Source organism: Aotus nancymaae, unplaced genomic scaffold (assembly GCF_030222135.1).
Source record: "Aotus nancymaae isolate 86718 unplaced genomic scaffold, 86718_ANA_hifiasm-v0.15.2.pri h1tg000064l_1, whole genome shotgun sequence".
Taxonomy (NCBI): domain Eukaryota; kingdom Metazoa; phylum Chordata; class Mammalia; order Primates; family Aotidae; genus Aotus; species Aotus nancymaae.
The window spans coordinates 22,580,724-22,593,909 of NW_026988479.1; the positions used below are offsets into that span (position 1 = coordinate 22,580,724).

Consider the following 13,186-nt stretch of genomic DNA (forward strand, 5'->3'; position numbering starts at 1 on the left):
GGCAGGAACACTGAGGTCTGCTGAGGTTGCACCCACAGCTGCCCCTTCCCCCAGGTGCTCTGTCCCAGGGAGATGTGAGTTTTATCTATAAACCTCTGACTGGGGCTGCTGCTTTTCTTTCAGAGGTGCCCTGTCCAGAGAGGAGGAATCCAGAGAGGCAGTCTGGCTAAAAAAAATTGGCTTTGTGTTGCTGCAGTAGGCTCCACCCAGTCCGAACTTCCCAGCAGCTTTGTTTATACTGTGAGGGGAAAACTGCTTACTCAAACTTCAGGTGAGGGTGGCGGGGCCCCTCCCCCTACCAAGCTCGATCGCCTCAGGCTGACTTCAGACTGCTGTGCTGGCAGCGAGAATTTCAAGCCAGTGGATCTTAGCTTGCTGGGTTTGGTGTGGGTGGGATCTGCTGAACAAGACCACTTGGCTCCCTGGCTTCAGTCCCCTTTCCAAGGGAGTGAATAGTTCTGTCTTGCTGGCATTCCAGGCGCCACTGAGGTATGAAGAAAACTCCTGCAGCTAGCTCGTTGTCTGCCCAAATGGCCACTCAGTTTTGTGCTTGAAACCCAGGGCCCTTGTGGTGTAGGCACCCGAGGGAATCTCCTGGCCTGTGGGTTGTGAAGACTATGGGAAAAGTGTAGTATCTGGGCTAGAGTGCACCATCCTTCATGGCTTCCCTTGGCTAGTGGAGGGAGTTCCCCAACCCCTTGCACTTCTACTCATCCCCCATGGGCTGCACCCACTGTCTAAGAAGTCCCATTGAGATGAACTGGGTACCTCAGTTGGAAATGCAGAAATCACCTGCCTTCTGCATTGGTCTTGCTGGGAGCTGCAGACTGGAGCTGTTCCTACTTGGCCATCTTGCCTGAAAATTCCAGGCTTTTTTTTTGTTGTTGTGCAAGGCTGGGTAGCTCACTGCAGCTTGTTCAACATCCCAGCCTGAGCTCTGTCCCTTCTCCTACCCCACACACATTTCCAAGTGCCCTCTGTAAGAGCTACAATGTTATACCACTCAAAAACACTGGCTGACTTGGAGGAAGCAGCCACTCTTTCAGATCACTGGGGAAGTGGCAGGACATCATAATTCTCATATATCAATCCAAGTTTCTAACTCACTGGTGAGGTGAAACTGCAGCACAATGATGAAAGGTCTTTTTATGAATGATAATGGGAAAGATTAAAAAAGGTCTAAAAGATTTTTTTTAAAAAAGAGCAAAGCAGGGTAATAAAACAATGAAGAAACTTTTGGAAAGGAAATGAAGATGAGGAAGGGGAAACTAAGGAAATAAAACACAGGAAAAAATAAGAAAGCAACACAAAAGACAAACATTTGAAGGTCAGGTTACTGATGGGAGACTTTGCTGGCATTCTGGTGCCTGACTGAAGGTGAGGGCTAGGTTTCCCATATCTACACCTGCCTCTGCCATACACACAATAACTGAGAAGCCAGAAAGAAAATACAGTGAGCACAATCAATATTACTTTCTGATTAAACAAAGAATAAGATAGTTATTGAACTTGACACATACCTTTTCTTCTAAGTCCTTTATTTGTCTTTTCTGGATGTCTGTTTTATCTTCTAAGTCACGAATTCTCTGAAGAAAGAAGAAAGAGAAAGCATTAGTGGGTGTTCAGTTGTGTGAAAAAAATCATTCACCAAACTAAAACACGAAACTTCCTATACAAACATGAATATTTGTATAAGCAGCTGGAAATATCACATGTATGTTTTTCCCTACCCAAAAATGTGTTGTATGTTTCAGAAATTATCGACGCTTCTGGTAAAAATCATTGTTACTGATTATCTTTTCAAAAAATATTTGCCACCCTTTCGACTGGGCCTGCCCCTGTAGACTCCCTCCTAGTGAGGTACAGGTCCCACCCCACTGACATTGGGTTTGGCAAACAGACTTGTTTTGGCCAGTGGAATGTGAGTTGGAATAAGATGTGGAAATATCAAATTCTTGTAGAGGGGCCAGTATGTCCCAGAACTAGAGAGCAAGAAACAAGCCTTGTTAGGAACCATTCGGATTGAGACTTTGGTTGTTTCTTTCCACATTAAAGACAGCTGAGGCTGAATCACATAGATGTAAACAATCCAATTGTTCTTTCTTAACCTTTTTTCCTAACCCTATTTCAACCTTGGTTCAGGATAGAATTTTCTCACAAAATGGAACTGGTGAATTCTCATAAAACAAAGTAGAGGTTACACATCAACAAACGTAGAGGTTACACATCAACAAACATCCCCAGGAGGGAAATGATAAATTAGGAAAAAAGCAGAAGAACATAACAAACATAGCACAAGTCATCCTAAAGACTGTCTTTGAACTTACCTCTCAATTATGTAACAAAATTCCACTAATTTAAACACTGAAGATTTGAATCAACATTACATAACAATTATTTACAAGTAAAATAAAGTCTTCACATTTATATCAGCAATCTAAAGGCTTTCAGTGCTCATGTACATGGTTATACAATGCAGGCTTCTGATTTAATACCTCTGTTGGGAATAATTAGAAAACAGAGAAATGGAGTCCATGAAGAAAACACTAGAAGTCAAATGGGATGATAATATAGAAAGAGAGGTTTTTATAATGCAATAGTAGGAGAATAAAAGGGAAGCTAGAACAAAGGATACTTGAACTTGGAAATCATATCTCCTTCTCTTTAAAACAGTGGATCTCAACTGTTTATTTCTCCCTGCCCCCACCAGAGACATTTGGCAGTTCTGGATATATTTTTTTAATTAATTACTATGTTTATTTATTTTAAGTTGTGCAATTCAGTGGCTAATTTAGTATATTCACAAAATTGTGCAACCATCACCACTATCTAAATGTGTTGACATTTTTGCATTGTCACAACGGGGAGTGTGTGCATCTAGCATTTACCGAGTAGAAGCCAGGAATGCTACTAAACATTCTATAAGGCACAGAACAGCCACCCCTCCCCCTGAAAAAGAATAAACAATTATTTGCTTCAAAATTTCAGTAGTGCTGAGATTGAGAAACTCTACTTCAAAGTAAGGGAGCTAAAGTTTGTGCAACGAGGGATGGTATGTTTTGGTCAGAGTGAGAACATAAAGGTTAACCTTGAAATTATGCCATAATGAATGCTGAAGAAAGGGATGGGATTGGAATGTTGATGGTATGTGTATACATGTGTGATGCGTGTGCTAGTGTATATTTCCATAGCGCTGTCAATGCTCCATAGGTACACAGTAAAGAATACATTTGCTGGATATTTCCACCTTGAGTGTGCAAGTAATTTCTTGGCATGTCTGCTTGATGTGGAGGCAAGTACTATATGGACAAAATCATGAATATGTAAAATTACTGCAGTATCTATTCCTCCATCACATCTATGCTTGTTGGGCACCTCCTTACATGCTCATGACTGTTCTGAAAGTAATGTGCAATACAGATAAGGTACCAATTAGTTCCCGATTTGAAAGAACTATCAGATCCAGATGGGATGACAAAATTAAACAGTAAAGGAAAACAATGGGAAAAGCTGAATAACTTTACCACCCATCTCCAATTCCTAGCACAGTGTTTACCATGGAGAAGCTGTCCATACATATTTTTTAGTTAAGTAAATGTGTTATGCTACATCATGTGATGTATGCTTGACTTCTTTTTGCTTCCCATCCCTTTGCCATCCATCCAACAGGAAAGCTTGTTGGACTCAAACATTCCTTTTCTACCCACTTCTTTTTATCTCTACTGCTGCGAAGTTCACCAAGTCATTGCCTTCCCTCGTCAGGACTGGTGTGGCACCTTCTACTTGCTCTTCCCGCCTCTTATTTTGACCATCCTACATCATCTATAGCAGGCATTGTGAACGCTCAGAATGTAAAAATGATCTCCATGGTCCCCTGAGTTTAAGCAGGTGGGAAGGAAAGAAGGACGAGTTAGCTAAGTGGTACTCATAATACAACACAAACTCCTGCAAGGCCCCATGTGATGTGGCCCTTGATTAGCTCTTCAGCGTCGCGTCCTATCAATCTCACCCTGGCTCTGTGTGCTCCTGACATTCTAGCCTTTGCTCTGTTCCTTGACTATTCCAAACTTATTCTCAAGATAGGAACTTAGTCCTTGTTGTCCATGTCTTCTGGACACTTGGCCAAGATCTTTGTGTGGCTTGTTTCTTGGATCTTAGGTATCTTCAGAGAGGCCTTCTCTGACCAGCCAGCCTAAAGTGGCCAATCCTACTCCAAAACTCACACACATATTGTATACTTTTCTGCATAGCACTTACTGCCACTCTCAGAAATTGCCTCAGTCATTGTTCATTTGTGCTGTGGCTCTGTTCGTGTCCCTCTGTGAGATAGATGAGTGTAGTGATCTGTATGTCATTGCTTACCATCACACTCCCAACGCCTGGTACACAGCAGGCCCTCAATAAACGGTTGTGAATGAGTGCATAACAAAATATAGAAGGTAGATTTCTTGAGCAGTATGTGGTTCATTTTTCAATTTTCACCAGGGAGAAGATCATGAATGAGTTAGATCTTAAACTGGGACTGGAAAAATGAGAACACTTGGACCAATTGCAATGGAAACTAAAGGATACTTTAGGGTGAGCAATCATGCAAACAAAGGCTTTGAGGTGGAAAAATCACAGTACAAGTGGGACCAGGACGTTTTTAATGAGTGGAGAAGGAAGTATGCTCTGGGGTTCGGTCAAATCTGGTTTTTGTGGGAGGGGTAGTCAGCTACTGAAGCACCTGAAGAGAACTGCGTAAGACTTAGCTCAACTGGAAATTGGGATCATGGAGGCTTTGGGGCAAGAATGTACCATGAGGAAAAGTGAGCAGGATCTGTGGTGAGACATGTGGTGGATTGAAAAGGGGAGAGCTAGAACTAGGTCCCCATGGTACCTGCATGTGCTTTTTAAAATGCCATTTATTATGATATATCATAATTATTTTTCTTTGTGTTAATCTTTTTTATGTCCATTTATGGGTCCTACATTTTGTGAAGGCAGGGTCCACAGTGAATTCTCTATGTCTAACATGGTATCTAGCACAGAGGAAACATTTAAAGGTTTGACTGAATAAATACATAGATGGTGGAGTCAATTCACATAAGAACATTTGGCAGTACCCAGAAGCTGGTGCAATAATGAAAAGTCCTGCACATGCCTGGGGTGACAAGTATGAACAAAATGGACCAGTATCAAAAACATTTCAGGGGAAATTCCAGTTGGATGTGGTGCTATATTAGTGCTTACAGGGAAAGAACAGAGAAGACTCCAGTGTTTCTAGTCAGGGTGATTTTAGTTATGGTAATTCTACTGACTAAGACAGGCAGATGGGGAGAGAGAAGAGAATTAAAGATAAGAATGCATGAGTTCACTCTTAAACATTCAAGCTGAACTGTATAATAAATGGTTAGTGATATACACTAGAAGTTACAGCGTATTACATAGTTACATATGAAAGGTCCTGGCCAATATCTTCCGGAATAATTCTATGAAACTCAGCTATTTATTGAAAGGGAAGAAGGAGACTAAGACATAACCTGGAAAGGCATATGCTAATAAGCATTTGTTTGGGGAAGGATGGAAAATGTCAACAAAACTTTCTCAGTTTCAGAAATGTAGTATACTATTGGCAATACTGGATAACTTAAAGAAAACCAACTCATTTAGGAGTGAAGTATCTTAACTAAATGGTTAAAGAAACACTCAAATGGAATAAAGTTTTTATCATAAATAAATGTAGGTAGTTATTAGTCCACCTTAAAAGTGGACACTTCTGTGTTTCCATGACATAACTCCCAATGTGTTGAAAGTAATTGCATGCTATTGCAGCACAAGAAATTTGTACAGAGGACGTTTTTGTCCCCTGCTAGAAGAAAAGAATGCATGAAGTAATGCAATGATGCCATAGAGTCTATTATTTAAGACTGTAAGAAGTCTTTCCAAGAGTCAAAACACAAATCTTTGTGATGGAAACTGAAGGAGCATTAATAGGAACAGGTATGTATTTATCATCTCTGGGACACATGGCTTCAGAATTCTCTGCCTACTTGGGTAATGTTAGCCTATAAAATCCACAAAGCTCCTGACTGCATCTCAAGTGTGCTAAGTGTCATGTCCCCCACGAATTGTTTTTATTGGCATCATAGAAGAACCCCTGCTTCTTTTCAACTCATCTTGATCACTGATGACCACATGATTCTTACCGCCTACACATACCATCTGGATTTTGTACCAGTTGCTTCTTATAGCTTCTGAGGATTGAATACTATAACCTGACACTTGTAATTCTGGAATCTTTATTGAATCTGTCTCAGCCCTCAACAGACAAGCTATGGCATGAACAAAGAGTTGCAATTAAAAATTTTAGTTGGAAATTAGTATTGGGTGCCTATTTTGAGTCTTGCTGGTCTAGATGAATCACGTAAGTCATGGATGACAGTACAGTACAGTGGTTAGACACACTGGCCTTGGAGTCTAGCAGACCTAGGCTGTCATCCTGACTGTTGCTTACCATCTGCGTCATCTTGGGCAAATCATTTAGGCATTCTTATCTTCAGTATTGTTATCTCCAAAATTGAGATAATAAAAATACTTACCTCATAGGGCTATTATGAAGATTAAATGAAATAATGTAAGTAGAACCCTTAGTTACTGACACACAGCAAATGTCAGTAAGTAAATGGCAGCTGCCAGACTTTATTGGTGGTGAGATTTGTAACATGAACGGGCCTTGTTCTCTTTTACACTATCGCATTATTTCATCAGGTTAGGCTGTGAACGGGAGTGAGCAATAAATGGGAAGCACTATTTTGGTCCTGGAGTGTGTCCTGCTTCCTTGCATAAGTCAGATAATCAGACTCCAGGAAAATTCGAAGGGCATTTCATGACAATGTAGTTCTAAAAATAGTAGCAGTATGCAGTCCTTCTGAAAGGCCAATTTTCTCAAGAATGAATTATTGCAAAACTGTCATTTTGTGTGTGCATGAAGGTGGAAAACAATGGTTATTTATTTTAGTCTCTGAAAATAATTTGTATCTCCTGGGCTTCTCCATACCCTTACTCAATACAGTGTACTTAGTACTAAGTCCCATTTGCTTAGTACTAACCCTACACAGAGACAGTGACTCAGTCCTCACCTGATGGGCTTGCTGTAAGAGCTCCATTCTTTCCTGAAGAATCTGACAGTCATACTCTCTGCTCTTCCTCAGCATTTGCCGCCGTAACTTTTCTACTGCCGTCCTCAGCTCCTCTTGCTGTTTTTCACTTAATAATTCACCAAACTTGATAACAGTTTCTTGCTGCAGAGCATTGTACAAAGTAGCTTCTAGTTCCTGGATTCTCTGGCAAATAGAATTAGAAAAGTCTAACTTCGGAACCTGGCATTTATATGTGTGTGGGAGTGTACGCTATGTATGTATATGTGTATGGCTGCTAACTTTGGTCTTATAGGATCTTAGTAAGAAAATAATTTCAAAGCTTCTCTAGCCTAATTACACTTCTGAAAATCCCCTTTTATGAGATTCTGTAAGGGTCATCTAGCCAATCCATGAGCTTCTCTAGTGAGGGAACATTTGTTCTTTCTTCGGACCCTGTGCAATTTATATACTTTCCTTTTCAGAAAACCCTCACTTTGTTATAATAACTGTACTTCATATCCCAAAGTGTAGCTGAGAATAAGTGTATTCTCACTTCTACTTGACAGCTCTGGCCGAGCGTGGTGGCTCATGCCTGTAATCCCAGCACTTTGGGAGGCTGAGGCAGGCAGATCATCTGAGGTCAGGAGTTTGAGACCAGCCTGGCCAACATGGTGAAACCCTGTTTCTACTAAAAATACAAAAACGTAGCCAGGCATGGTGGCGCACGCCTATGATCCCAGCTACTCAGGAGGCTGAGGCAGGAGAATTGCTTGAATCCCGGGAGGCGGAGGTTGCAGTGAGCACCACTGCACTCCGAACTGGGCAACAAGAGTGAAACTTCATCTCAAAAAAAAAAAAAAAAAAAGACAGCTCTTCAGATATTTAAAGATATCTACCATGGTGACCATACTTCTAGAAATAAATAGTCTAAGTTAGGACAAAATACTTAAATGGAGATATATTTTATGCACAAAATACTGCTCCTGTTCTATTAATACATGACAAACGTCTGGTACTTGAAGATGGCTTTATGGTCTCCATATTTTTTCTTGAACTAAAATTAAGAAATAAAATCCAAAAATGACCTACAGTTTTGGAATTGGTCTGTTTTTAAATTCTCTGAGATTTATGGCTGCTCTCATTATAATATTTCTCTGAGTCTTTTTTTTTTTGTAGATGAAGAATCCACTTCCTCTTATATCTGTTTCTTCTTTCTTTTTTGATATGCTTTAGATAATAGTTGCTATAATCTACAATCTTATTCCTTCTAAGTTTGACAGAAGTGACCAGACATGCTTTGGTGAGAGATATTTTCCTAGCTCTTGTCCTGGGCTAAGCAGTTCTCACCTTTTTAAGGATAAATATAGTTTTCTGAATGAGTACTCAGTAGTCTCGGGAGCCACATAAACACACAACTTAATTTCGTACAGGTAGAAGAGGCAAGGGTGAAAGGTAGAAGTGAAGCAAAAATCACTTTCTTTTCTGTCTCTAATTAGCAACGAATGCTCATTCTCTTCTTTCCCCATCAAACAATGCTCAGAATCTCTTATTCATTTTGGAATGCAAAGACAAGTTCATCTTTGTTACAAGCAGGGATTAAGTGATTCACTCTTTCCCCAAAGGTGACTCAGGCTGTTTCCAGGAAAGCATTATGAAAACCTCTGCTAGGAATTCTTTGAAATATTCCTCTAGTTTGCTCTTTTTCTTTTGATTCATAACCGTGAATTAAGGGAGGGTGGAGCATAAGGAGAGAATAAAGGTGAGTTGTAGTTCAGTATGAAGAATTGTGTAATAGGAATTTGGTATAGAGGAGTGGATCACATGTGCTCCTTACTCATCATAATCTGTGAGAGACAAAAAGGCACAGCCTATTTGCCATGGAAGCCTCAGTTGCTGTGGCTGGATTATGGTAGTTAAGGCCACAGGATCTGGAGTCAGATCTACACACTACCCATTTATCAACTTGGGCAAAGTTCTTATATTCTCTAAATCTTACTATCCTCATTTGTAAGATATGAATAATCATCTTGCCTGTACCTCACAGGGTTGTTGTAAGAGATAAACGAATTAAAAATATGCATAACAAACATTAAATATATTATTATTCCACCACTAGATCAGACTCCCAAATGATTGTGTTTTATTTAATAAAAGTTATCTTTAATTTACACTGCCATCCCATCTGTTTTTCCCCTAAATATTATCTAACAACATACATTTAATTGTTTTTTATTTGTTTTGTTTGAGACAGGATCTTGCTCTGTTACCCAGGCTAGAGTACAGTGGCACCATCACAGCTCACTGCAGCCTTGATCTCCCAGGCTCAATGGATCCTCCTTCCTCAGCCTCCTGAGTGACTGCGACTACAAGGTGCATTCCACCATGCCTGGCTAATTTTTGTATTTTTTGTTTGTTTGTTTTTGGAGATACAGGGTTTCACCATGTTGCTCATGCTGGTCTTAAACTCCTGAGTTCAAGGGATCTGCTCACCTTGGCTTCCCAAAAATGCTGGGATTACAGGGATTAGGCACCATGCCTGGCCTCTTAATTGTTAAAAAATGAAGTATAATTAAATATTTATTAGATATTATAAGAATATCATAATAAGAGCTAGGAATGTCTTTGTTCTAAAATTAGAACTCAAAACCATAAATAAATGAACTGCATGTTGTGATCTATTCAAGTACATAGCATAGAAAATTAAATAGGATACTTTATTCCACAGTACATAACTGTAAATACTCTGGGTGTCTCTATCGCTTGTTGTACCTACCATATATGCTTGGTCAAGAGCTTGTTTTCTGTAGTCTAGTTCTTCCTCCAGATAGCCTTTTATTTTGCAGAATTGTTCCTGTAACAAAGGGCCATATTGATAGAGTCAGCTTAGTTAACTAGAAAATGACATACAAAGTGTACTGATTAATGTTTTCTCTAATTCCACCATAAGACAAATCACTAGTATTTGTAGAGTCATAAATTTTGTCTGTTAGGGAAATAGTTCGATTCTTGCAGTTTCACACAAGAAATGTGAAAATCAATGGAAAACAGCATAAAAGATACAATGAAAAATCCACATAGAATGCTCTAAAAGATTTTCAAACTGAGAGTACGTGATTAAGTATAGATTTTGACTAGTGTTTAATAATAAGCCTATCTGTGTAAATATATTATGATAATATGTTTTTGTAAGAATGTGATAAAATGTAACATAGCCAGGTTGCATAGTAAACAAGTTTAACTTACTCAAATTCATGTGTGTACAATCAGCAAATGCAAGGACAAAAATAGCAATTTAAAGAGTAGGAGTGATTCCACCCACACTGCCACTTAATGAGTGGGTGTCTGCTTTAGCTACAAAGCCAGTGTGGGCTGGGAAACATAAATGTGATGTTCCCTCTCTTATTCTCAGTTTCTATGTGCTTCTCATATTATGAGCATCTTGCCATTAGCACTTAAAACTGTATCTTTGTGTACCACATAGTCCCAAGCACAAGTCAATTGTCTCTTTGGGTGCTTAACTGAAGGAACAAAGACCTCTTCCAACTCTGAAGAAAATCTCAATAGTGTTGACTTTTGAGAGAATATATATCTGTATGCAGTAATTTTGGTGTTGACTTTGCTGGTGATTGCTGAATTCCAGCACTAGAACAGTGCCTGATACAGGCTAATTGTTTAATTAATATTTGTGCATTTAAAGAGCTTTCAAGGGTAATTTTGGAAACAAATTGTTCATTTGGAAATCTTTTTTGGCCAAATATAAAAATCAAATAAAATAACAAACTGTTCTTTTTATACGCTTTGACATTAGAGCCTAATCCCTCAGTAAAATGTCAGCACTGTGTGAAATATAAGCAAATGATTTATAAGCTATAATACGCTACATGAATGCAAGTTTTTTTTTTTTAGGATTCCTTGACCCAATAGAAATTCACTCATGTTTTCTAGTTAATGATAACATTAATGATATCTTGTTATAAATTTATTTCTTCTTTTTTGAGATGGAGATATGCTCTTGTTGCCCAGGCTGGAGTGCAATAGTGTGATCTCAGCTCGCTGCAACTTCCATCTCCTGAGTTCAGGTGATTCTCCTGCCTCAGTCTCCTGACTAGCTGGGATTACCGGCATGTGCCACCACACCCTGCTAATACTGTATTTTTAGTACAGATGGAGTTTCTCCATGTTGGTCAGGCTGGTCTGAATCTCCTCTGGTGATCCGCCCGCCCTGCCCTCCCAAAATGCTGGGATTATAGGTGTAAGCCACTGTGCCCAGCTGAATCTTGTTATAAATTCCAATTTTTAGACTTGGTGAGTAAAAGGAAACTTGTTAAGTTGTGGTAAAATGCACGTAACATTTACAACCTTACTCATTTTTAACCCAGTTTTAAGTGTACAATTCAGTAGTACAAAGTGTATTCACATTGTTATGCAACCAATGTACAGCATTTTTCATGCTGCAAAACTGAAACTATATGCATTAAACAACAGCGCTATGTTTCCTCTTCTCACCTCCTGGCAACCACAGTCTACTGTCTGTTTCTAAGTTTGATTAATCTAGCACCTCACATGAGTGGATTCATATAGTATTTATCACTCCGTGACTAGCTTATTTTACTTAACATAGTGTCCTGAAAGTACATCCATATTGTAACTTGTATCAAAACTTCCATCTTTTTGAAGGCTAAATAATATTCCATGATATGTATACTGTACCTTTTGTTTATCTGTTCACCTATTGATGGACATTTGGGTTACTTCTACCTTTTGGCTATTGTGAATAATGTTGCTATGAACATGGTGTATAAGTATCTCTTCCAGACTCTGGTTGCAATTCTTTTGGATACACACCCAGAAGTGCTATTGCTGAACCATATAGTAATTCTATTTTGATTTTTTTTTGAGCAATCACCATACTATTTTTCATAGCAGATATACAAGTTTTGCATTCTCATCAATAGTGAAGAAGGGTTTGAATTTCCCCTTCTCTTTGCCAATACTTGTTCTATCTTTTTGATTGTGGGAACACAGGGTCTTCCTCTGGTGTCCAGTCTGGAATGCAGTGGTATGAAAATAGCTCACTGCAGCCTCCATGTCCTGGGCTCAAATGATCCTATTGCCTCACACTCCGCCCCCGCCCTGCCAAGTAGCTGGGACCACACGTACTTACCACTATGCCCGCTAATTATTTTTTAGGTTTTGCAGAGATGAGTTCTCACTGTGTTGCCCAGGCTGGGCTCAAACTCTTGCGTTGAAGCACTCTTCCTGACTTAATCTCCCAAATTGCTGGGATTACAGGTGTAAGCCACTGCACTAGGTCTTTTTTTCTAGTTTTTTTTTTTTTTTTTAGCTATTCTAATGAATGTAAGGTGGCTTAGGGATTTTTAAAATCAGAGTTACACCCTCTATTTCTGTAGTTTTTACTTGTTAATTAAATACAGTGGAAAAATTACTTAGCCTAAGAAAGAAAACATAAGAAAATTCAATTATCTTCAGCATTAGTTTTGGATATTTTTGAAAAGCTAACACTTTTGCGGGAGAATATAACTTGAAATTGCTTGGTACGTCTGGTAATTATTTTCCATGTTCTGTACATAAAATAATGGAAAGACGACAAACTTTCATCAGTGCCAGATAAAACTGGTGGAGGCAATGTTAATTTTCCCTTTGCCTTGTAAACTTCTTAATTTTTACAATACCTCATCTTTGTACTTACCATGTCACTTTCCAGTTCCATCATTTTCTGGTGTAGGGCAGCCTCTGCTCCTTCAATCTGCTGGATCCACTAAGGAGTTAACAAGACAAAAGTGTTTGACGTGACTGCTTGACATGGTGTATATCTGTGTGCCCCCCTGAGGTGCTCAGTCTCTTCCCCTTATATGTCAGGAAGCAGACTGAGAACTGAAGCAAAAACAACACATTTTAATCTCATAGTTCAGAAGCAAGACTATGGTCTTCCTTGTATTCATCCATTCACCCATTCAACAAATGCATTTATGGATGACTGGCAAGTGTCGGGTGCTGTACCAAGTCCTAGGGCTGTAATGGTGAACAAGATCAACAAGACTTCT

At 39.2% G+C, this 13,186-nt stretch overlaps 1 protein-coding gene across 3 annotated transcripts in view; it reads right to left on the minus strand.

The window, feature by feature from the left end:
• The window catches only part of JAKMIP2 (janus kinase and microtubule interacting protein 2), a 192,501-nt gene that overhangs the window by 25,236 nt on the left and 154,079 nt on the right, over positions 1-13,186 (minus strand). For all 3 annotated transcript variants that reach the window (XM_021664916.2, XM_064366494.1, XM_021664915.2), the window contains 4 exons: positions 12,832-12,900; positions 9,895-9,972; positions 7,122-7,325; positions 1,521-1,586 (listed from right to left, as the gene is read on the minus strand). In XM_021664916.2, coding sequence (XP_021520591.1) covers positions 1,521-1,586; positions 7,122-7,325; positions 9,895-9,972; positions 12,832-12,900 — 417 coding nt within the window. The remainder of the gene's footprint in view (positions 1-1,520; positions 1,587-7,121; positions 7,326-9,894; positions 9,973-12,831; positions 12,901-13,186) is intronic.